The 24,065-nt window shown below is 43.0% G+C and overlaps 1 protein-coding gene across 1 annotated transcript in view; it reads right to left on the bottom strand.

Annotated features, from left to right (window-relative positions):
* LOC119161941 (frequenin-1) overlaps nt 1–24,065 on the bottom strand; it is a 355,468-nt gene that overhangs the window by 99,354 nt on the left and 232,049 nt on the right. Inside the window, exon 2 of the mRNA XM_075880028.1 lies at nt 8,856–8,880. Coding sequence (XP_075736143.1) covers nt 8,856–8,880 — 25 coding nt within the window. The remainder of the gene's footprint in view (nt 1–8,855; nt 8,881–24,065) is intronic.

Here is a 24,065-nt window from a genome sequence, read left to right as displayed (position 1 = left end):
CACACGCGCCTTAACACGCTGCGATGGTAGAGTCAAGAGAGCAAACAGCTCATTTTCGGCTCGTGATAAACAGCACACCCCCCGCGGAGCGCGGCCGAGAACGGCGGCGACCACGGTGGCGCAATATGGTTTGCCTCACTTCGCGCCTAATGTGGCGTGAAATATGATCCATAGAGTCAATGGTAAATATAATATAATATTGTTGAGAGATCGCATCAATAATCTGAGCGCAGTCACCTGGACTAAATTCACTACATACTTCTGCTGCGGTAGCCCGTTTGAGAATACACGCATTCAATATAAAAAAAAAACACTACAAGTGTTCCTTGCACATTCGCCTAAGAGCATCCGAAGGCAAAAGTCACCTTCGCGAAATATTTGTGGCGCAACTGAAAGCAAGACACAAAAGTGAGAGAAAACTTGATAGTACTGGAGCTAGTAGCGTGTTTCGGAAGTATTAGCTGCTTAAACTTGCGAAACACACTAGTTTCAACTAGTGTATTTCCTGCGTGCCACCCTAATATACAGCATCTCCCAGATAACTTGAGCAAAAAATTAGAAAATGAAAGACATTTTAAAGGCAAATTCAACCAAACGCATACAACTTGCACTAGCCTGTAGATACTAAGGTATTCCTTATTTCTCCCCATACAAATAATTGTGAATTCCTAATAATCTAACTTTAATTATGGGCTGCAAACCTAAATTATGAACACTGAGATGTAGAGCACTTTCAGAAACGCCCGACTAAATTGTTTTCTATACGATGCATCCCGCATTATTATTTTTTCCACGTTGTAAAGAAATCCCGCAAAATGGGAAAAGAAGCCATGTGACGGACCGCGAGCGCACTGATATAGTGCTGCTATAGACTTTATTTACAACGGAAAAAAAAAGTAACAGCGCTAGACATATCTTAGAGGAAACTATTCAGTCGGTGGTTTCAGAAAGTGCTCTACATCTCCTTGTTCATATTTCGGGTTTCCAGCCCATATTTATAAAAAAAAGTGGGTAATTAGGAATTAATAATTAATTAGCATGGGAAGAAATAAAAAATAGCCTGACTACCTACAGACTAGTGCGAGTAGTACGCGTTTGGTTCAATTCGCCTACTAAGTGCCTTTCACTTTCAAATTCTTGGCTCAAGTTATGTGGGACACCCTGTATATAGTTTGTATGTACTGCACGCTGTTGTTGTTTACTTATCTGGACATACAAATATTTGCGTGGTGCGCGAAAAAAAAAAAGCTAGTTCAGATTCTGGTGCCAAATTCTGTCTCCTCTCGTTTGTATTCCACGTTAGTTTTAGTCGTATCACAAATATCGTTGTTATAAGGCAATATTCACCAACTCATCCAACGCTACACTCTGGGAAAGCCATCCTATACTTCTTTTTTTTTCTTAGTCAATGTTTTCACCCTCCCCCGTCCCGAAGCGAAATGTTTCTGCCCCTCAAGAGATCTTGCACGGCCTCCAAGATTGGAGGCATTGCAAGCTTTCAGCAATTCATCTTGTTTTTGCACTGCCACCTATTGTGATAGGTCCACGTTTTTTACAAGTTACGTGACGTCATAATGACGTAATATAGTGATGTCATTCCCACATGATGGCACCACCTTACGGTGGTGAGTTTTTTTTCATCACTCGTGTAGACGCCGACGCCGCCGAAGTTCAATTTTCACCTTTGATGAGGCGACTAAGGTTTTCGCCTTTAAAAAAGGAAACTGCTTCAGAGAAGAAAATCCTGACCCAGGAATACAGACCTCGTGAGTAAAATAATTATGAGTATGGTGCAGGTTATTGAGTTCAAGAATACTTGTATCAAGCAAATCACGTGTTTTCCAAGTTCACAAGACTTCACGCTGTCCAGCTGATTCCTAGCAACCTTGGGTTCTCAAGAAATGGGCTTTAATCTTCTGTGCATAAGTGAGTTCGTATGTTTTTTCATACGAGCCAACTGCGTACTGATTGTGCCATCATACCTCGATCTGACTTGGGTCTGAGACAAAGACGGCGTAGCAGAGCTCAGCTTGGAACTTCATAATCAAAGATATATAAGTGAATATATCCTCAGGAATGTTTATAACAGCTATATGCATACTGCATGCCAGCAATCTGCAAATAATCGTCACAAGTTGTTTGAGAGATAGCGAGAAAGAGATCGAGCTGCAGTCACACTTGCTCACACAAGTTGTGGACCATATAAACTTTATTTAAACAACGCGCTTGCTTTTTTTTAACTTTTATGTGACTTCTGCATCATGTATAACTAGTGCGCTATTGAGCCTGCCTCCCCACTGTGTGTGTGTGTGTGTGTGTGTGTGTGTGTGTGTGTGTGTGTGTGTGTGTGTGTGTGTGTGTGTGCACACGCGCGTACGCTTTCTAAATTTTTCGCTGCAACGAAGAGAACGTCTCTACAACATCTATGCACCATAGTTTAGGATTCATTATTCCTCTATATCGATGAGTAAATACTGTGCGCCGTAGCGAAGCATCATGGAGTTGCCGTTGATCGTATACTTTCTCGGGTTGGATACACTGATAATGAAATGAGTGAGAATGGAGACTGTCTGTTAGACTATCTGTTGGTTCACAGTTGTACCTAGCCATGAGGAAATTCGGCAAATTCGTGTTATAATTTATGAACTTCCTGCAACGGAAGTGGTGATTTTTTTTCCATTATTTACAGCGGGGAATTATTTACAAAAAGGGAAATCAAATGCAAGACATATATAAAACTGTAATTCGGACGAGTTGGAGTTGGAGGGCAAGAAATAGGTGGAGAAACACTACACAACAAAGAAGTATTTGCTGAGTGTGCCTTTTCGTTTCTCCATGCACGTACAACATCCATAGCTCGGTTCTGCTGTTCGGCTAGGCCTAAAAGTAATTATTGTCTTTGTTTCATTCTGATGGCTTTGAGGACTGCCTACGAGTTCTTACGGCAACTTAAGAAAAGACCAAAGACCAGTGCCATCATTTGTAGCTCGAGATGAAGCTTTAAAGTTGCACAATAATGGGAGAGCCACGAAAAGAGACCTTCTTCAGAGCCCAGCCCACTACTAGTGTGGATGAGCGGTTAGGTGACGCTGGAGACATCCGACCTGCCTGGCCCTCGGTGGAAATTTAACGAAACGGCCGACAGAGTAACATTTGCGAAACTTTTACCGTCTGGTGAGTAATTTCTTTCTCTTCCTTTTAAATAAATAATCACAAAGAAAACGCCGGCCTAGAAAGCTGCCCTGAAGCTGAAGCCGCAGGGGAGACGTTAAGCTCCAACTTCTCTGGTGCGGCACAGGATTATATCACGCTGAGCTGTCCAATTTTGTTGCTGTCCTAGAAGTACGGTAGAAGAGACACTTGAGACTGCGGGCAATTCGGTCAGCCTACACTCTCCCGCTCGTCATGTATCTATCCACGTTGTCTTACTTTTTTTTTACAAGTTCATTATAGAGGTAAGGCAAACGTCGTTGAAGTTATTATTTTTCTCTGTTACGCTTGCTGCAGGCGTTCTCGCGCAACAAAGACCTAATGAAAGACTGCTACAAAACTGTAATCTTGGTGAGTTTGTAAGAGAACATTGGGGGGGGGGGGGGGGATGGCACCAACTTGTAGCCTTCCTGACAAAAAAGAACAAAGAAAGAAAGCCCATCTAACTTCCCCGTCTAGTTGAAGGGTCCCTGAAACTAGTTATCCTTTTTCTTGGGTTGCGCGCTTAGAGTACAGCCACAATAAGTCAACTGTAGTAAAAAATGGCAGGTCCCACGTATACAGTGGGACTAGATGAAATGCGACGCACGAATGAGAAAGGTTGATATATCACTCTAAAATCAACCGAACGTTACGAGGCCGATGTTATATATGCCGCTCATGAGTTCCATGTCATGATTGTCATGCTTAGACGTGTCATTTACCTTCGTCGTCTATTCACGTCACGTGATAGCAAACTTGGTATGTGTATATCTAGCGAAACGGCCGCGAGCATGCTATGAGCGTAGCATATGTTTTACAGGACACGCATATAATGATAATCATGTTTGGACGTGTCATTTACTTTCATAGTTCATTCACGTCACGTACTACCAACGTTGGTATATGTGGAGCTACGAAAAGGACCGCGAGCGCACCATGAGCGTGGCTTGGAGTCATGACTTGCATGACATGCATGTCATAATTTATACATTAGGGCCTGTCACTTATGTTCGCCATGCAGTCATTGGTATCAATATTATTATCGAAACGGCCAGGAGAGCTAAATGTTGTAGGCGGATAGATAGATAGATAGATAGATAGATAGATAGATAGATAGATAGATAGATAGATAGATAGATAGATAGATAGATAGATAGACAGATAGATAGATAGATAGATAGATAGATAGATAGATAGATAGATAGATAGATAGATAGATAGATAGATAGATAGATAGATAGATAGATAGATAGATACGCACAAAGTCACTGAAGCTTGCTAAGACGTGCTTCGCACATTTGACATTGAAGAAAGCGCGCAGCAGCACGAGAGCGTATACGAGTAACTGTCCTATCACCCTATACCTTCGTGGCAATAGCAACATGTTTATATAGTGTCCGGAATTCCGGTAGGAAGCACGGGTATTCGTGTAATAATGTCAAGTCACCTGGCAATTGAAAACGCTTCGTGAACTAGAAAGTCATTAGACGTGCTTGTGCCATCTGTCAATGCTCTCGTCAAAAAAAAAGTTTTACATGCGAAGCATTTCTTAGCGAACTTCCCAGACATTGACCGTTTCTATCTATCTATCTATCTATCTATCTATCTATCTATCTATCTATCTATCTATCTATCTATCTATCTATCTATCTATCTATCTATCTATCTATCTATCTATCTATCTATCTATCTATCTATCTATCTATCTATCCATCTCTCTATCTATCTATCTATCTATCTATCTATCTATCTATCTATCTATCTATCTATCTATCTATCTATCTATCTATCTATCTATCTATCTAGCTAGCTAGCTAGCTAGCTAGCCAGCTAGCTAGCTAGCTACCTATGACTTTTAGCTCTCTTGATCATTTCGATAATTGTATCTATACCGAAATTCGTATGCCATAACATGAGTGCATGATGAACTTATATCACTAGTCATAACATGAAAATCATAACGTGTATGTCATGTATGTCACGATTTACATTTCATGGTCTTCCTATTCTTGCGGTGGTATAGTGCGCTCGCGGGCATTTCACTTGCTTCATATATTTTAAATTTGATATTACGTCTCGTGAGTGAATGACGAAGATATATATATATAAATATGTATTTATATATATATATATATATATATATATATATATATATATATATATATATATATATATATATATATATATATATGACTGGTGCAAACTTGATAATCATGATATGCGTGTCATGTAAGAACATGACAATAACAACGCTCATGATGCGTTTGCGGCCTTTTCGCTAGCTTCACATATGCCAAATTTGGTTTTACGAGACGTGATGGGACGGCGAAAGTGAATGACGCGTCTAAACATGATAACCATGACTTGCGTGGCATGTAAAACATGACTACCGGCAACGCTAGATAGCGCGCTCGTGACCTTTTCTTTAGCTCCACATATACGAAATTTGGTATATGACGTGACGTGGATAGACGACGAAGGTAAATGACACGTCCAAACATGATAATCATGACATGCGTGTCATGTAAAACATGACTACATGCTACGCTCAAAACGTGCTCACGGCCGTTTCGCTAGCATCACAATACCCAATTTGGTATCACGTGACGTGGATAAATGATGTTAAATGACACGTCCAAACATCATAATCATTACATGCATGTCATGTAAAACATGACTTCATGCTACGCTCATAGCGTGCTAGTGGTCGTTTCACTAGCTCCACATGTACCAAATTTGGCATCACGGGATATGAATAGATGACACATGTAAATGACGCTTCGAAACATGATAATCATGGCATACGTGTCATGTAAAACATGGCTACATGCTACGCTCATAACGTGCTCGCGGCCGTTTCGCAAGCTTAACATATACCAAATTAGGTATTGCCTGACGGGAATAGACGACGAACAAAAATACCAGGTGGAAACACGGAAGTGATGTACAGAATAATTTACGGTCGCCTCGTAACGTTGTGATGATTTTAAAGTGACTTATCAACCTTCCTCATTTGTGCTTCGCATATCACCGATTCCCACTGAACATGGCATCTGGCAATTTTTTTCAAGTTTAAATTACGATTGTGTATTCTATTTTGTTGTGCATTTTTAAACAATATCATTTACAGAATTTTAAAGCTATTAGAAAGAGCATCACAACAAAGTTAAGATTTGTTTTGCGATAAAACATGTAAGCAGCCAATAATATCAACTGTAACCATGTACGTACCTAAAACTTCGAGAGAAATGGCACACTTAGTGCAGATCGCTTAAATTTGTCACTTAAACCTATGCCATACGTGCGCAAAGAGCTTCCCCACAATATTTTGGGGGCCTTTTTAACAGTCAGACTGTCCAGTATCATGATACATCTCAAGATATATGCCTGATATTAAGCATGTGCAATGTCTTCGTTCCTCAACATGAAAGTGCTTTGTAAGTTTTTTTTTGGTATTTCATAAGCGCGCATAGTGTGAACTCCAGTTTGTCTAAATCTGTGGTAAAGAGAGCGTGAGTCATTTAGAAAAATGCAGCTTTTGCAAATGTAGCTTTGCAAGCGATGATGCGTACATGGTACGAACTTAGGGCTGTCTAAATGCATGGCTAAAAGAGCATAATTTGGAAAAACTAATGCTGCTCCTAAAAGTATATGCTTTCAAGCACTTCCATTACTGGGAATATTCCCCATTTATTGCGAATACAGCTGTGGCGTTTAGAAAACCTTTAAAATCAGTATCAAAACTCTAATGAACTAAGCATGTATTTTTTGCAAAAAAATTATAACAATAAACCGAAGTTCTACTGCTTCGCCTATAAAGGAAAAAGCGTTTGAGCAGCGCATGTATATACTTACTTTAACCGAATCACCGGCAATTTACTTCGTGCGTAAGTTTTTGCTCGATTGTAGTTACGAATTCAGCGATTCTCTGTAATTAGGTGCTCTTTGTGTGTTTGTGCGATGTTCCTTCTATCCGTCTTGTGTCTGGGAAAACAAAGTGCAGGCGTTGAACGAAGACAGCTTCACAGACGGCCATGTTTCACGTTATAATTTTATTTTTATTGCTTGTCAATTACCATTGTTACAAGTACAGCCATGTTTCACCGGCAAGACACTGCGAGTTACAGGTACATGTGACGTCAGCTGCAGCGGAAGCACCCCACATGCTGTTTCTTCCATTTCGTTATAACGGTGCAGCTGGTGGATGCATGTGTTTGCTTCGTTACCTAAGCACGCATGCCTAAACTGTTGACATGTTCATTACAATGCGCTACTTGATTTCGCTTAACGTTGCTCCGAACGCTCTCTCAGTGTTATACTTTTTGCATACACACAAACGCGTTTTAGTGCATACCAAGCGCAGCACGCTCGAGAGACGTAAAAGCACACTACTCCACCGCTTCACGGCAATGCTTCATTTCAGAGGCTTCCAAGTGCGGGCTTCCTGCATCGCTTTTGAAGAAGGCGAGAAACCAGCAGTCTCGTTCGCGTTTACGTTTTCTCCTTGCTATAAGGCGTGAAATCGAAAAGTGTTTGCTACTACAACTCGAACGGGTAAGCGGGGCGCAAGCTTTGCAAACAGGAGCGAGGACAGCCACCGTCGCGTTATTCATGGAAAGGCCTGTCACTTCCTGCGAACGCGAAAGTCCACTTTTGCTCTTCGAAAGTTACGGTTTGGAAAATAAGCTGCAGTGCTGCTGGCTAAGCTGCTGGCGAAGCGCGCACGTAATGTTTACCCAGAGTGGTAGCTGCCTCTCTGTGTCACTGCCTTTTCAGCCGTTTCTGGCTCCCATGCTCGAAGAGCTGGGAAAAGGAAGCACGCTACTTTAAAACGTCAATGTCGATTTTCTCTAGGTAGGCAGAAGCTGCCCGCCGTGATATTGAGATCCCGTAACACCTTCTTTGTAGGCGTTTCGCAACCTTCTTGTTTGACAGTGCGCGCTTGTCTGTGAGTGTGAGAGGGGGATGGTAGGTGGGCAAATGTTTGTGTCTGCTGAACGTCCGGTGATAGAAGAGCACCGGAAAAACTACGCCTGTGAGCAAAGCTAATTCACCGGCGCAGTTTGTTCGGTGCTTTTTCATAACAAGATGCGTGCAACAGTCGTATTTCAAAGCAAAAAGCCTGACCACACCTAGTAAAAACGTCTAAAAAGCACGCATGTACAAAACTTAGTCTATATACTGCTCGCGGTGGCAGATGGCAACATCATATCGCTAAGTTTGAACTACTCACATCCTCTCTTATTCCGGCTTTTGCAAGGGAAGTGGTTTTCTTTGTAGTTAAGTGTTATGTGCCTATCTCTTCGGCCTGTTTTGCTTCTCGTATTAGTGATGATCTTCGTATAGCGAGCTCTCATGTAACCAAACATCACACACTGTCGCCGTCAACATAGACAAACAGTACGATCGTACACAAGCCTAATGTGCACATTTTGCTGTTAAGAAAAGGTGTTGTCATGTTGTTCAACATTTCGTTTTTCTTCGATACTCCTGCGCTGTTACCCATACGGTCAAAGTGCTCATGACCTAACTACAGGCTTGGTGCAGGTGTCACTAATGCACCTCACAGGCAAAGATGCCACTGCACTAAAATGGCGTGTCTTCCTGTTAAGATATCAACACGTAATTTTAGATATGTTCATAATCGAAAATGCAGTACTCACCACTGTTTGACTTCTTTCTCAGAAACTGCAAAATAAGAGAGAAAAAAGCTTGTTAAAACATGCCTTTTGGTGATAACAATATAAAGCAGAAAAAAGCAGGGTGGAGCACTCGCACAGTCAAAAGGTAGCGTGAATGATTAAGACAAGGCAGTTCTTGATAGCAGTCGGGTGGAAGTTCTGCATGACGTTGAACTGCAAAACACGAGTAGCGCATTGCGAAGAGAAAAAAAGAAATGTACCTTATGAGCGTTATCTTCGAAGTGAAGTGTACAACTGTATACCAACATGATTTCTAATCGTGCACTTGGTAAATACACGTTTACCACAGCGAATCACGGAAACATTAACAAATAAAATCACAAGCTGAGAACAAAGTCATTTTTTCGTTATTTTCTCTTAAAGATGCTGATCTACAGAAGGGCAGCTCATTATCCTGCATCCTCTCTTCGAGCTCTAAAGGAAAGTATAGGGATGACTACAAACCTCTAGTTTTGCATCATGAACTTATAAGTGGGTGACATTCTACTAAAACTATTTTCGGAACTATCCATCCGAAACACACTTTTCCTTTGTGCCGACTGGTTCGATGAAGAAAAGCAAGAACAGAAGAACAGAAATATATTACAGTGAAAGCTGTAATGAGATCACAACTCGGATCTCGCGCAGCGCCGTAGTTGTCTACCACCGCCGCCCCCGGTGTCCGTAACCACATCGCACGAAATTGGAAAACAAACCAAGTACCAATGGCACAGTGGCGCTCGAATTCGGGTCCGCTGGGTGCCAGCCCAGTATTCTACCACTGAGCTACACCAGTGCTTGGGACTTGTTTGCAAAGTTGCCTTAGACAGGCTTGATGTCGGGAAAGCAATCGCGTTAATACGACTTATAAAGTGTTTTAAAACAGCTAAATAACAAGCAGACGTCGCAAAATGCGAATAGCGTAACGAGTGGGTCGTCCAATGATCCAATCCATTACAAAAGCTTGTTTTTGTTCAGCTATTAACTGTGGCACCTACCAACTTCAGGCTTAATTCCTCATCGTCGCCAGCGACTGCATGAACAATTGGCACAAAATCCCCCGCAATAGTATAGTGGGTACCAGGCTTCTTAGAAGAATGGCGAAAATTAGCATAGCGATTAGCGGCCTAAACCCTAAATTTCTTATTAATAATATGGTAGTGGGCATCAAGTGAGTGTGCTTGCAGCAGTTACTCAATGAGTGTTTAGAAAAGGCCCTGAAAGGCCGCTCTTCTAGCTTTCGCATGACTGTGCTGCGCCTTCCGTGCAGGCCTGGCGTTTTTTTTTTTTTTACGTTAGGAGTGGCGCCGTATGAATAGACATCACAGCGACCTATAGTTACAAACTGTAAGCGATGAGCAGCAGTATCTGTGCACATAACGTTAAACATCCTAAAGCTCAGATCCCATGTTCAAAGACCGTGTCGCCCTACATAAAATGTAACACTAACATTGCCTTTCGCAAATAGCGTTCGTCGACGAACCGTTCAAAGAAAAACAGTCATCGTGGGTTTTGTACAAATAAAATTTTGAACTATTGCACGTTTCATAGCTTGGATATTGGCGAATGGTATACAAAATTAGATTGAGTGATGTGTTAAGTACTAAAACTCGCAAAACGAAGGGCATATTTTGACTTAGCAGAGCGATGTTTTTACTCTTCTACCTTTCTTTAACGGAGCAAACACCACAGACCAAAAATAAACGAATATGGAACCGTGTATACGTGTACGCAGTGTAGCTAAAGTGAATTAGTCTGCCGAAAATAAGGAGGGAAGGTAGCTATTGAAAAGAAGGATAACGAATCGAGGACCCCTTTTTCATTAGAAACAACGATACTAGATCAACAGATAATGAACTAAGAAAGCACGGAGGCTGTACATTGTAGTTGTTAGTTAGTTTGTGCTACCTAAGAGGTAAATGAAAATCAACTGGGCAAACAACAACCATAGCCGCCAAGTCAAAGGTGACTAGCGCACATCCGATGCGCTACCAGTTTTTTGCGCTATCCCGTCCTCTCTTTTGGGACGTTACTCGCATTTATATTGGCGAATATCAAACATCCTGCGGTTGGCAAAGCAACTGTGACAGTTGCAAAATATTGACCTTGTAAAAAAAACTGTGTGGTATGCAACCCATTTGACGTGCTTGTAGGTATGCTTGCTCTTAAATTATGCAAGCCTAGAGCAAGTGTGCTTGCGTGCATATGTCGCAGGAAACTGCAACAGTGAAAAAGCTTTACGGCAATCTCACGGAGAAGAAACAAAGGTAAGCGCCACCGTAGTTTAAAAATGACATGCAGTCAAATACAAAAAAAAATCTGAAGATATCATTGATCAGGGGACAGATGTATGCTTTCAAACAGCATATGTTTTGCTTGTTTCTTTCTTTTTTTTTCTTTCTTTTTTTGAGAATTTACCGAAAATAGATCTTCGAACTCCCGTTTGAGAAACACTGCACTATAGGAATGCCTGGAAGCACACCAGCCATCGCAGATAAAACTGTCTCAAGTGTGCGTGCCCGAAGATACAAATTCTACAGGTGAGAGACCATGCGCTTTGGCAGCACGTGTGCAGGATATTTGTACGTGTCTCAAACTTCACCGAAAATTGGCGTGTTGAGGTGACGTAATGAGCATATCAGCCTTTCGTACAATACCACGGTGCTGTGCCATTCGCAACAAGCACCAGTTCGTCTGACGTGAGTTTTTCATTTACAGGCGTTGCGACAAATCTGAGGCTAGAATAGTGAAGATAACGCGCAGTTTCCACACCAGGGCTAATCAGAATGTCCGTCCTGTCCTTGCCTTTCTTCTTTATCTCTGTGCTCTGTGTCAGTGACAAAGTGCGTCAATCCAGAACAATGTAGATTGCTTAATATATCGGGTGGATGGAGCCGGCGAGCCAGGAACGAAGCCAGAATGTTTTTTCAGGGGCAAGGGGGGAGGAGGTAGGGGCACCTCTTTCATTTCGGTGAGGGCACCCCCTAGTATGGACATTGCTCTGCAAGCCATGGCGAAAAAACAATGTGGGGGGGGGGAGGAGGGCACTGGCTTTTTGTGCTACCCCTTGCTACGCCACTGGGACAAGCTAGTCCTTACGAATACTTTTATGTTAAGCAAATGAAACTCTTGCAATTCACCAACGCAACTCAACGTTCTAGGAGCGATCGTCACCCAGGACGTGTTTTATATTTTAACATGATTAGCTACGTGTGTGCCACTGAGTCATTACTACTACTACTAATACTAATACTGCTATGACTGCTAATACTATTGCAACTAATATTATGAATAAAATGACAAGAACAACAATAATTATTACTATAACGATAAGAATAATAATCATCAGAACGATAATAATAAAAAATACTAAAAAGCTAACCAAGTACAAAGGCGACAAAAAAGAAAAAATACCTAGAGAGAAAAACCACTCAACACATGCCATGTTTCCCAGCAGACACCGACTCAGTTTTAAAACGTCGCTTCCACTTCTTTTCTTCGCTCAAAAAGGCTTCTTAGATCGTAAATTCGCATAACCTTAAACCCTGCTTAGATCCACGAAGTTAAAGAAAGGCAGCACCGAGAGAAATACGAGAAGCTCTCGGTAAGGAGATGCGTGCGCAATAGCCGTTCACCGGATACAGGAGAGGCGTACACCGGTTCCTATGTTGACTCGATACAAACACGTTAAACACGAAAATTTGTAAAATTACGTTAAAGGGAATAAAAGCGACATTGTTTATAGTGGCAGCCGGTACGAGGCTTACAAAGCATTTTTTACGAGCCCTTATAAGCTTGCTGTCCTTGGTCCAGCGCAGGCGACAACACGTTAGTGCACAATACTGTTCCCTAATCTTAAAAGCGTGCAGCACCTGAGAAGCTTTAGGAGGGACACAGACTGACCGATGGCGTTGCACCGTCAATATACGGCAGGCGACATTCACGCCATTGCCAATTAAAGCATAAAAAAACGCGTACTGCGAAGAACCGCCCCAGCCACCGGCTGCGCAACATTAATCACATCTATTCCCACAAATTCACGTGTTTCATTGCCGACTGAGCACTGATGCTGCATGTAACTTCGAAGCAAATGCACCGTTTTTACGAGAGAACGCTAAAACAGAGCGTGCTCTGAAAGACCAACGACAGGAGGAGGCGGTTCGCGGAAGCAGTGTCGTGTAGTCGACGATGCCTTGAATAAAAATACCAACCTGTATAAACTACACGAGTGCTGCAGTCGGTACAACTTACTCTGCTCGCCACCCTCCCTCCCCCGCCCTGAATTCTTGCACCCCAGAGTGCATGTTTTATTGTAGCCGAAAGACGATAGTGTAGCCGAGAGACGAAAAAGCGAAGAAGAACGTTCGACCTTACCTTACTCTGGACTTTTGTGCTTTCGAAACTCGCCCTCCCTTCTCACTGCAACACGTAAGGCTCGTACATGCATGTCTTTGTTCACGCTGAACGAAGTTTGCATGTCCGCTTGTCGTAGAGTGCTTCTAGCATCTTTGATCATCACGCCGATCGCTACCGGTTCGTGCCCCACCTATTAAGGCGAAAGACAATTTCCTCATCAAACGCGAAATTTGACCATCGGCGTCGCTCGGCGTAGCGGGCTAGTGATGCGAAAAATTATGATCCCGTGATGACGTCACCATATAACCACTCAACGTCGTCACAGATCGCCAAAGTTCGTGACGTCATATTGAAGTCATCATGTCATCACTGTGACGTCACGTCACATGACGATGCCTTCACATGGCGCCGCAGCTGGGTCAAAGGTAGTCCGATCCTGGGTGCAATGCAAAACCAGGCGAGGTGCCTCCGATCTCGTACGTAGTTGCAAAACAACGTCAGGAGCACAAAGCTTCCAAAGCGTGGCGCAGTAGGCTCAATAAAGTGAGTTAGACGAAAAGGGTGACGCTTTTCACCTTCGAGTCGTATGAAGGGAATTCGTAAGGCATAGAGTTTCCTATAAATACACTAGAGGGAACTCTGGCGCTAGTGTCTACGGGAGGTAAAACACATGGCGCTTCCGCCAGCATGAAAATGATGGCTAGTAGACATATTTTTGCCTAGTTTTTCCCAGTCTTCGTTCTTTTGGCTCCGTTTAACTCCGTGTGACCTGAATCTGCTTTACCGCCATATAAAGTTCAGCAAAGCTGTAGCACTTACGATTCACTACCTTGAACGTTTTAGGCTCACGAATTGTAATCGGGTCACGAAGCTCACAACAGTTCGTTCTATAGTTTGCAACAAAACGGAACCACTGCAATAAAATGAGCCACAGGCGCGTTTAAGCCCACAAGTACGAATACTTGGGAAGACTAGGCAAATTTGTGTACTACCCACCATTCCCATGGTCGCTGAACGATCGCCGTACCCGAGTCGCCTCTCGTTTACTTTATGAAACTTGGTGGTATAAGGGACACAATGATTTTTTTTAACTTTCATAAGACACAAGCTTGACTACAGCCCAGATGATGTGTCATATCATTGATGAGGAAGGCATCGTTGAACAAAACTACAATAGAATTCTCTTATAACAGTACTCAAGTGCCACGAAAATGTGATTGTTTTAACCGATAATTGCTATAAAGTGGTAGCACGAAAAAAAAGCAAAATATAGGGTTGGCAAGTTCTTTGAAGAAAACAATGTTATGAGATGAGATATGTCAACAGAATCACTGATGAGGATGGCAAAGCTGACGATTTTTCGGGCGTGCTTGAAAATTCAAACGTTTTCACGATATCGTCAGAAGTAAGATAGCGGCAATGCATGACAATGTCTAACGTTTCAGACGCTGAAACTTTTTCAAATTTCAGCTTTTTAGTCAAATTTCATGTCCGAAAAGGCTTCAACGGAAGCGACCACCGTTTCCACGCCTAAGCGGATTCCAAACGTAAGCTTTGCCGCAGCACTACAGCGTCCTGAGACAAAGTATACAGTGAATCCGAAGGGGCGATCCGGCACGCTGGGGTCGTGGATGCATATTCAGCCGCTCTTACTTCTCGTTTTTTCTTCTTCGTTTTCCAGGATTTCGCCCTACATTACCTTTCAGCACGGAACTCCAACAGCCATATTTTATTGTTATAACTGATAATGCGGTAAACTGGCATTGTTGTAAGCGGGTTACTTCACCATGTAAAACTTACGGAAGTTGACGGTGCAGCATTTTCACATTGTCATGCTTGACATATTGCTAAAACCTGTATTGTTATAAGTGGGTTCAACTGTGCATGCTGCAGATAAAAAAATATATGCCATAAATATTTATTTTTTAAGCTAGGCAAAAAGTTCACGCTACAAACTGATTTAGGGCAGACTAAAAGAAGAGGTTGGGCACAAAACAGCGTTCAGTGTGTATCAGACGTTTCGTAATTCATACCGAGCTGTGTTCGTGAATTATCAACTCAGCATGAAACGAAAGTTCAGCTTGTGTTCCTTGTGATTGTTAGTCCACTTCGGATGTCTTACCCATTGCGGATGTCTTACCCATTGCACCACAGCGCCACCGCATGCAGGTGAGTTTTTTTTTTTTTTTTTTTTTGCGGCGTATATATGTACCTAGTGGCTTTTTGCATACTATCGGTGGAACCTTCAACGTTTTTTGTGCCATATGCATTTTTTTGGGCATGCTTTTGATCAGTGAATGGTTTATAGGGCTTCATGAACTCGAGACAACCACGGTGAGCGCTTTCAGCTTCGACTTCGGTTCATGGTGCGCCGTTCCGCAAGAACTTTTAGTGTGGGTTTATGTGTCCTTTTAGTGCTTCGCCGTGAACCGCGGTGTTTCACTCACCGAAATTCGTGAATACCAGCACGACGAGGCTGTGTTCGGCTGTCTAAATCTACGTATGTTTCTCGCACGTGCGTGTGCTGTCAACAATATCGCTTATTTGTGTCGCAAGGTACCCGCGTGTCAGTGACAGCAGCCTATTTTCATCTGGTTGAAGACAACGTGCTTTCGCACGTAAACGTTGCATGGGTGCCTACTCTAACATTTGCATTTCGTACGCGCAAACTGTCCCGAGCTGCACGCTGGGTCATTGATATGTGGGGTTTAACGTCCCAAAACCACCATTTGATTATGAGAGACGCCGTGTGGAGGGCTCCGGAAATTTCGACGTCATGGAGTTCTTTAACATGCACCCAAATTTGAGCACACGGGCCTACAACATTTCCGCCTGCATCGGAAGTGCAGCCGCCGCTGCCAGGATTTGATCCTGCGACCTGTGGGTGAGCAACCGAGTACCTTAGCACTACTAGACCATCGCAATGGGGCTGCACGCTGGGGCAGCAGCACCCTCTTAGCATATCGACGATTACTTATTTCCGCAATTAGAATTTATTCGCATTATTTCACAATATAGAGTAATTTTTACTCATTTTCATTCTTTAAGTGATTTTATATATGGGGAGTGGCTACTCTTACCATTATTCAGCATCACACCGCTGTTCAAGTGAATGCCGAAACGCGTGCCAAGGTAAAGTTTGACGTACACGAATTAGCGCTGGACAGGTAGGTCTCCCTTCAAATAAATATTTCTTCTGCACATCTCTTTCGTGAACGTCCACGTGCAGTTGGAGTCAAGAAATGGTGAATAACAAACCTTGAAATCTTTATTGTTACTGAATGAAGTTGCTCTTTAGAAAATGAGAATTTTTATAGCTGGTAAATTATTTCCACAGCAGTACACTGGTTGTCTTCGTCGTGGTTCACTGTTACAAATCCATGCTGGAATATGAAAACTGTGCTCAGTTCATCATCAAATTACGTAACCACTATAGCCAAATATCAACCAACCAATTTTCAATTTTGATCTTTTTTTGTTGAGTAGATGACGAAGGTAAATGACACGTCGAAACAGGGTAATCATGACATGCATGTCATGTAAGATATGACTGCATGCTGCGCTCATAGCGTGTTTGCGGCCGTTTCGCTTGCTCAACATATACGAAATTTCGTATCACGTGACGTGAATAGATGAGAAAGGTAAATGAAATGTCCAAACATGCTAATCATGACATGGAAGTCATGTACAGCCTAATTTACGACCGCGTGGTAACGTTGTGCTGATTTGAAAGTGACATATGAACCTTCTTCATTCGTGCTTCGCATATCTTCGATTGCCACTGTACGTGGGACGTGCAAATCTTATTTGTGATAAATTGCCGCGAGGAAAGTTTATCCTTAAGAAGGACGGAAGAGAGGAAGCAAGCAAGGAAGGAACAAGAGGGAAATAAAAGGTAGAGATGTGAACCAATCTATAAGGAGTGGTATACATGCTTCCATACGCCAGGAAAAGGGGTGGGAGAGTTTTAAAGATGAAAAGAGGGAGAGCAAGTAGAGATCATGCACACACAGTCACACTGCACAGTGATAATGACGCTATAAGTCTATGACGTTGAGCACCGCCTTTGTCGCTTTCCCACGCGATGGCCTCTCAGGTCGACATTCCAGAGTGCTTTCTGCCGTCATCACTTTCTAATCTATAGGCGAGCTAGATGCGGCTCATAGAGAGGATGTCTGTGCATGTAGCGAAGACCGTCACAGAAGATGTGCTGTAATATCTCCTCACTACATCAGTTGTCCCAAAAAGGGTTGTCAGCCATTATGATTGAAAAAGAGACAGACTTCCGGGGAGCCACTCTTAGCCATGAACGGCAAAGCAGAGTCGCATCATCCAGTAAGTGTCTGAAGACGAAAGCTTTCGGGCAGTGGTGGTGTTGGTTGCGCAGTCTACTTGCTGTATTCTAAGTGGACAAAGCGACTTTTTGTGCGACCACTCGAAGTTGACTCGAGGCATCGGTCCTCGATATAGGTGTATTGTCTCAACCATGTCCCCTTCAAGAACTTATCGAGTGTATCAGAACGTTAGGAAGCACTGCAATCATATGGAGTGCATTTTTTTTCGCCAATACTTTTATTAAGCACAAAAGGAGAGGGGCCATGCAACACTTTTTCAGGATGCTCAAAAAAAAAAAAACGCTGCTGATCGGCAGTCGAGGCTCCTGAGAACAACGAGCCAAAAATTAGAGCGCAGTGCATGGCCTGGAATTTAAAGTCAATTCTCACAATCAGCCAGGAGTTATTCTCTCTTCTCTCGACAAACGATGGTATAAATCCAAATATGCGTGACTTACAACCAAAGCCCACGGCCATCGGTTAACTGGGGCATCGTGATCTGCATCGTAGCCACCGCTGCACACCGCCACGCAACGCGCACTCTCACAATCCCATCGAATGTAAGCCGCACGTTCAAAAAAAGAAAGGACGTGTTCAAGGACAGCATAAAGCACGACAGGATGCATCTTTTTGCGTCTAGGTCATCCCCCCCCCCCCCGCCACAACGTAGCCTTCGGTGCACTCGCTAGTACGGAAGGAGGCAGAAAACGTCATATATCCCTGTATAGCTCCGCCAGTACTTGATGGATAGCTTTCGAAGCAATCGATTCGTGAGACAATGAGCTCCTAGAATGTAGCCGTTCGACGACTATTTGTAAAATTGTTCCAAGGTTCTCTTAATACAAAGAACGTGCAAACTGTCTAACTGTCTGAACAGGCGTTTTGCAAGCCGATCTACAACTGTATGGTGAGAATTTCTTGGCCAACGTGATTGAATAATTAGCATTTATTAATTTATACGGTTCAATCAAGAGAACTAATAGTTCCGTGTCGTTGAACCTCACTGTATACAATAAAAACACGATCGGCCTGCTCTCATGCGTGGTTGTTTAAATTTGAAGTAATTGATTTTGTGTTATATGAAGGGTTTATCATCCCAAACCCCTATATGATTATGAGAGACGTCGTAGTGGAGGGCTCCAGAAATTTCGACCACCTGGGGTTCTTCAACGGAACCCAATTACGAGCACACGGGCTTACCGCATTTTCGCCTTCATCAATAATGCAGCCGCCGCCGCCGAGATTCAATCTCGCGACCTAAATTTAAAGTAAAAGGTCTGCCTGCCTATATATATATATATATATATATATATATATATATATATATATATATATATATATATATATATATATATATATATATATATATATATATATATATATACATATATATATCGCGTGCTTTACGCAAAGGCTGTCTTCGGATGCCTTAGATAAATTGGGGAAAGGTGTACGCTTGTCCAAAACAGTTTATTGGTTGACGTTTCGATGGTAGATCGATATGCGAATGACCGAGTATCTCCAGGTTTACCCCTGCAGACTCAATTTCTTCCTTCAATTTCTTCTTTTTTACCTTTTTCGCTATTTTGTTCTTCTCCCTTAGTTTTTGTAGTTTCTCCTGCATTTTATGTATTTTTTCTCCTCACTCTGTCTTTTTTCTCCTCTCACTCGGTTCGGAGGAGAACGATATGACAGCGCGTCGAAGCCTGGTGAATTTCTCCTTTATGAAGATCAGTCTCCGACTGAAACGTCGAGCAATAAACAGTTTTGCTGAAGCGTTCTAATATATATATATATATATATATATATATATATATATATATATATATATATATATATATATTATTTTATATATATATATATTTATATATATATATATATAAGAGAAAGAAGTGTATACTTAACGGCTCATTTTTTTGTTTGAAATAATAATAGTGTAATCTAACAGACAATAATGCCAATAATGACAATACAAGTGGGTGAAAAGTTGCTGGGTCCCCTGCGCGCCACGTTTCTGGCACTTCATCATGCATGCATGATGGAGTGTTGGTAACGCGGCGCGCAGGACACCCGGCCCCTATCGTCACCGACCGAGAAGCCATGCATTCGCCTCACACGTCATCCAAATCAAAGAAACTTTTTCTACGGCTTTTTTTTTACCGACATCACATTCGTGACCGAAACGATATCAGTAAATGCTGTGGCGGAAAAGCGCAGATAAAGAACAGAGAGGACACAGCGCTGCGGGCAGTGCTTTCACCTGTATGATATCCGTCCCGTTGCCCACGCTGTTTTGCCACAATGTGCACGAACCATCTAGACCACCTAAGAAGCTTCGTATATCAGTGAAGCGTCGGCGTACACTTGCATTAAACACTTTCGCGTTTAAAAAAGAAAGCAAGCAAGCAGGTTGACTGTGAATGTGTGCACTGGCAACGGCCGCACTGTGAACAATCTCGGCAAGGGAGTGCGACGAAGTTGCAGACATTGTATCTATTTTATACGCATGCCGCTCATGATTAACGCACACTTGTCTATAGGAGAGCCTATTTGGGTTTAAACATCTGAGGGTCATGTGACCTGAGTGGAAACGTCTCGCATGACGTCAGTGGTAAGTCACTGTCGATGCTGGTCTGGTAGTATTTATGCTAGAAGAACAGGGAGAACCAACGCCAATCAGTTTACAGGTTCCCCATTGACCCGGGGCCATCACCGACACCGTAAATATAGCAGTACTGGTGCAACGCCATACAGAACTTTGTCTTTCATTCAAACTGTACGATGGCAATTTGACGGCATATACATGACATTTCTGCTGAGGTTGCGCGATACTGAGTTGTTACTCTCCCTTTGAGTGTAAGCAAGTTTATTCTACAGGGGGTGCAGGGAGAAAGCACCTCGTACTGATAAATGTCAAAGCACGCTTATTCCTCGAACATGACAATAGTTTGAAACGAATGCGTTTTGTTTCTAACGGTATTCGAAAGCTTTCATATGTCTGTAACCTCGCTTGGTACGTCAAGGGCTCGGACTCAGATCAGCCTATATCCGCAACGAGAAGCGCACTGTGGAGAAGTGATGAGTGCGACCTCGCCCATTTCACTAAATTGGTTCATTCGCGAAGCTCTCGTGTTAAACTGGCATCGCACAGGACGAGCAGGAGCGGATGATCGTCGAGAACGGCTTTCTGCGGCTCTGCATTTGACTCAGATGGCGCAACCCAGAGCATTTTTGTGTAAGGATCTGGAGAAGTGGACGCTCCAGTGGATATGTAACCAGCTTCATCTGAAGTCTATAAGTAGAGCACGTAGGTTTTTCAGAATTCAAAAGGGTGGGCAGAACTTTCAATGACTATGTCGTTGCCCACTGCTCGGAAAATGGTTGGACGTATAGAAAGAAAGAAAGAAAGAAAGAAGGAAAGAAAGGAAGAAAGAAAGGAAAAAGAAAGAGAAAAGAAGAAAGAAAGGAAGAAAGAAAGGAAGGAAGGAAGGAAGGAAGGAAGGAAGGAAGGAAGGAAGGAAGGAAGGAAGGAAGAAAGGAAGGAAGGAAGGATGAAAGAAAAAAGAAGAAAGAAAAAAGAAGAAAGAAAGAAAGAAAGAAAGAAAGAAAGAAAGAAAGAAAGAAAGAAAGAAAGAAAGAAAGAAAGAAAGAAAGAAAGAAAGAAAGAAAGAAATAGTGAAGCGTAGTTGAATGAGACTACGGAAATGGGGTTAGCGTTTCGACAATTTTGGAGCCTGCGGACGCTATTGCCTGCAATATCGCCCCCCTCCCTTCGTATAAAACTCGCAGTGAAATCTACAGCACCGCATACGGAAAGAATACAGAAACGAGTAAATAAAAAAATATACAGCTGGTTTGTTTATGAGCCGGAAGGTTTTATGACGTGTAGTATAAACCCCGCACTTCGTTCTCATTCTTCTTTCTCTTTCTCTCTCTCTCAACTTTTTTTCTTTTTTTCTGCGATTGGCGTTCAAAAAGGCCATGCCAATGATGCTAAAGATGCGGCAAGTTATAGCATCTCCTCGTTTTATCGATCTGGTCTTCCTCAGGCGTTCATTTCAAAAGTGAACTGAAATTTTTTCGCAGGAGTTGCATCTTGGCTGTGCTATGGCATTGCCAACTCCGAGAAAAGTAAAATTGAAATATGCCCTAGTCTATCGCGCAATACAATATGTACACGCTACGCGCAACTGCAGGAAGCGTACAGCCGGCACCACCTTTAACACGAACGCTCCGCCGCGTGTCCTGCAGCAGTTTGATTGACGCTGGCACGACGTACGTTTGGGCTCCGTTGCCAAGATGCCAACCATACCTGCCGACATACTATCCAATCCTACCGAGGTATTATCTCGGCAAAAGCGCCCAGCACCTCGCGGCTGGCATCAATCCAACTGGCCCTGGCCACGCACCGAAGCGTTCGTGTTAAAGGTGCTGACGGCTGTACTTTCGTGGCTGCCAGAGGGCTTTTCGTCCCGCTTCGACATAATCGAATTTGCTTGCTTCCTGTATGGAGCAGTGGCCAAACAGGCGTCTGGTAAATAACCGATGCGAGAAGTGCTTTTGCAAACAAGGAAATCGCACAACTTTCATTTACGCTTCATATACGTATTCATATAGTGCGTACACTCTTTTCTCTAATGATGAGTGTGATGGTGATGAGTGTGCTGTTGGTGGCTATACAATATGAAAAATAAGATTGTAAAACATACACACACACACACACACACACACACACACGCATGCACGCACGCACGCACACACACACACACACATACAAGGAGAGAGAGAGAGAGAGACTGAGCCACAACCGGGCACTATGGTAAGAACAACTAAAAAATGAGGAGAGAAGTTCACCCTCTCCGCAGACGTACTCACTAAGCGTATGGTTCATAGCTCAGTTCATGACAACGGGGCATACACACGTGCGCATCTAAGTACCCTCGTGGCTTTGTATAAACGCATGAATGGCAGCGATATGAGGTAGAAGTAGGAAAAAGTACGTGTGCCGTGGAGATGGATCGTCCAAGCATTTCTTCATGCATTTTCAGATTCTATCATTAGATTATGGTGTTATCTTGAACGCGTTCTTCAAGTGCACAAAACTTGGAAATGTACTTGTCGAAATTCGCAAAGGCAAATATTTGCTGTAAAGTCACTATGTGAGAAGCTTATGAGAAAATCAGATAATATTTGATTTCGTGTTTTGAATCTTTCTTCTTGCTCGCCATATTTAGCAACCGAACACAAAGACTGCAATGACGCTCTATAATACTGGTATTTATTTTCCGATTCGATAGAGTAAAAAAAAAAGAACCCCAGATGTAACAGTGCCGGGCTTGACTTTCGACTTGACTGTTCTCGTTCTCATGGCCATGCTTATGTGAGAAAGCCTAGCTGTTATTAGAAGTGACCTTCACCTATGGGTGAGCCTTGCCGCCTCCACATTGTATCCACCGAAAGCGCAGTAGGGTGCTGACATTCATGGCAAGACCACTGACGCATTAGTCCCGCCCATAAACGATATGAAGTGTTTCATAGATCAGGCATTATGCGTGAACCATGACGTGTTCCCAATGACAGCCTAATCAATAGCGTGTGGGAGGTTGGAACATAAAAAAATTATCCCCTCTGGTCGTCACTGACGGTTCCACGCCCAAGTTCGTGGCAAAGCTACAAGCAGCCATTAAAAAGTACATCGAGCTGAGTGACGCAGCAACGACACACGGCTTCCTTTAAAAAGATTTCCCTCTTTTCTGACGTCCACGCGGTTGAAAATCAAGTACACTTCAACCTGCAGTGGAGAATATTCAACAAAGCTAAGCAAAAGGAATTCACCCCGCATCGCTCCAACTTTATATTTTTCTTCGAAACTTGAGGCGTTGTCGCAATTCGGTCGCGAGTGTCGGATTCGTTGATTTCACACACACGGTGGCGTATTCAATCACGGCGAGTCTAACATCAAAGAAGCAGTGCTTTCATTTCCCTTCTTCTCTCTTTCTCTCTTGAGACCCCAGTCGCAAACTGCACCATCTTAAGCTGTGTAAAAAAAATAATGACGGTACAAGCCGGGTTTTGATACAAAAGCACTCCAAGCACCAATATCAGGCACGAAAAAAAAACAGTTGAAAGGCTGTCGACTGCGCGACGGCTTTGGCGAAACCCGCAGCATCAACGAAAACTAGACACCCCAAATTTATGCGAAGGAAAACAAGCCAAAAGCAGCAAGCCCATAATAAAGGCAGTCGAGCATCACGCGTCGCATACGGGCTCCGGGCAGGCCGTGGTGGACCGTGAGCACGCACGTGCAAGCGTACCGCGCGCATGCACACAAGCACAAGCAAGCGCGGTAACTCCTTCGGAGAAACTCGCGATTCACGCGTTTTATGTACGTAGAACCCTTCGGAGCCCACCACAAACGTGCGCGGCTTCTATCGCCAGGTCCTTAACCTCTTCTTGCGCAATAAAGCAGCACAGCTTTTTTTTTCTTCTTCATTTGCTGCAC

Source organism: Rhipicephalus microplus, chromosome X, assembly GCF_043290135.1.
Source record: "Rhipicephalus microplus isolate Deutch F79 chromosome X, USDA_Rmic, whole genome shotgun sequence".
NCBI lineage: Eukaryota > Metazoa > Arthropoda > Arachnida > Ixodida > Ixodidae > Rhipicephalus > Rhipicephalus microplus.
Note: the sequence above shows the minus strand (reverse complement) of the source record. Positions and strands in the feature narration are given on the sequence as shown.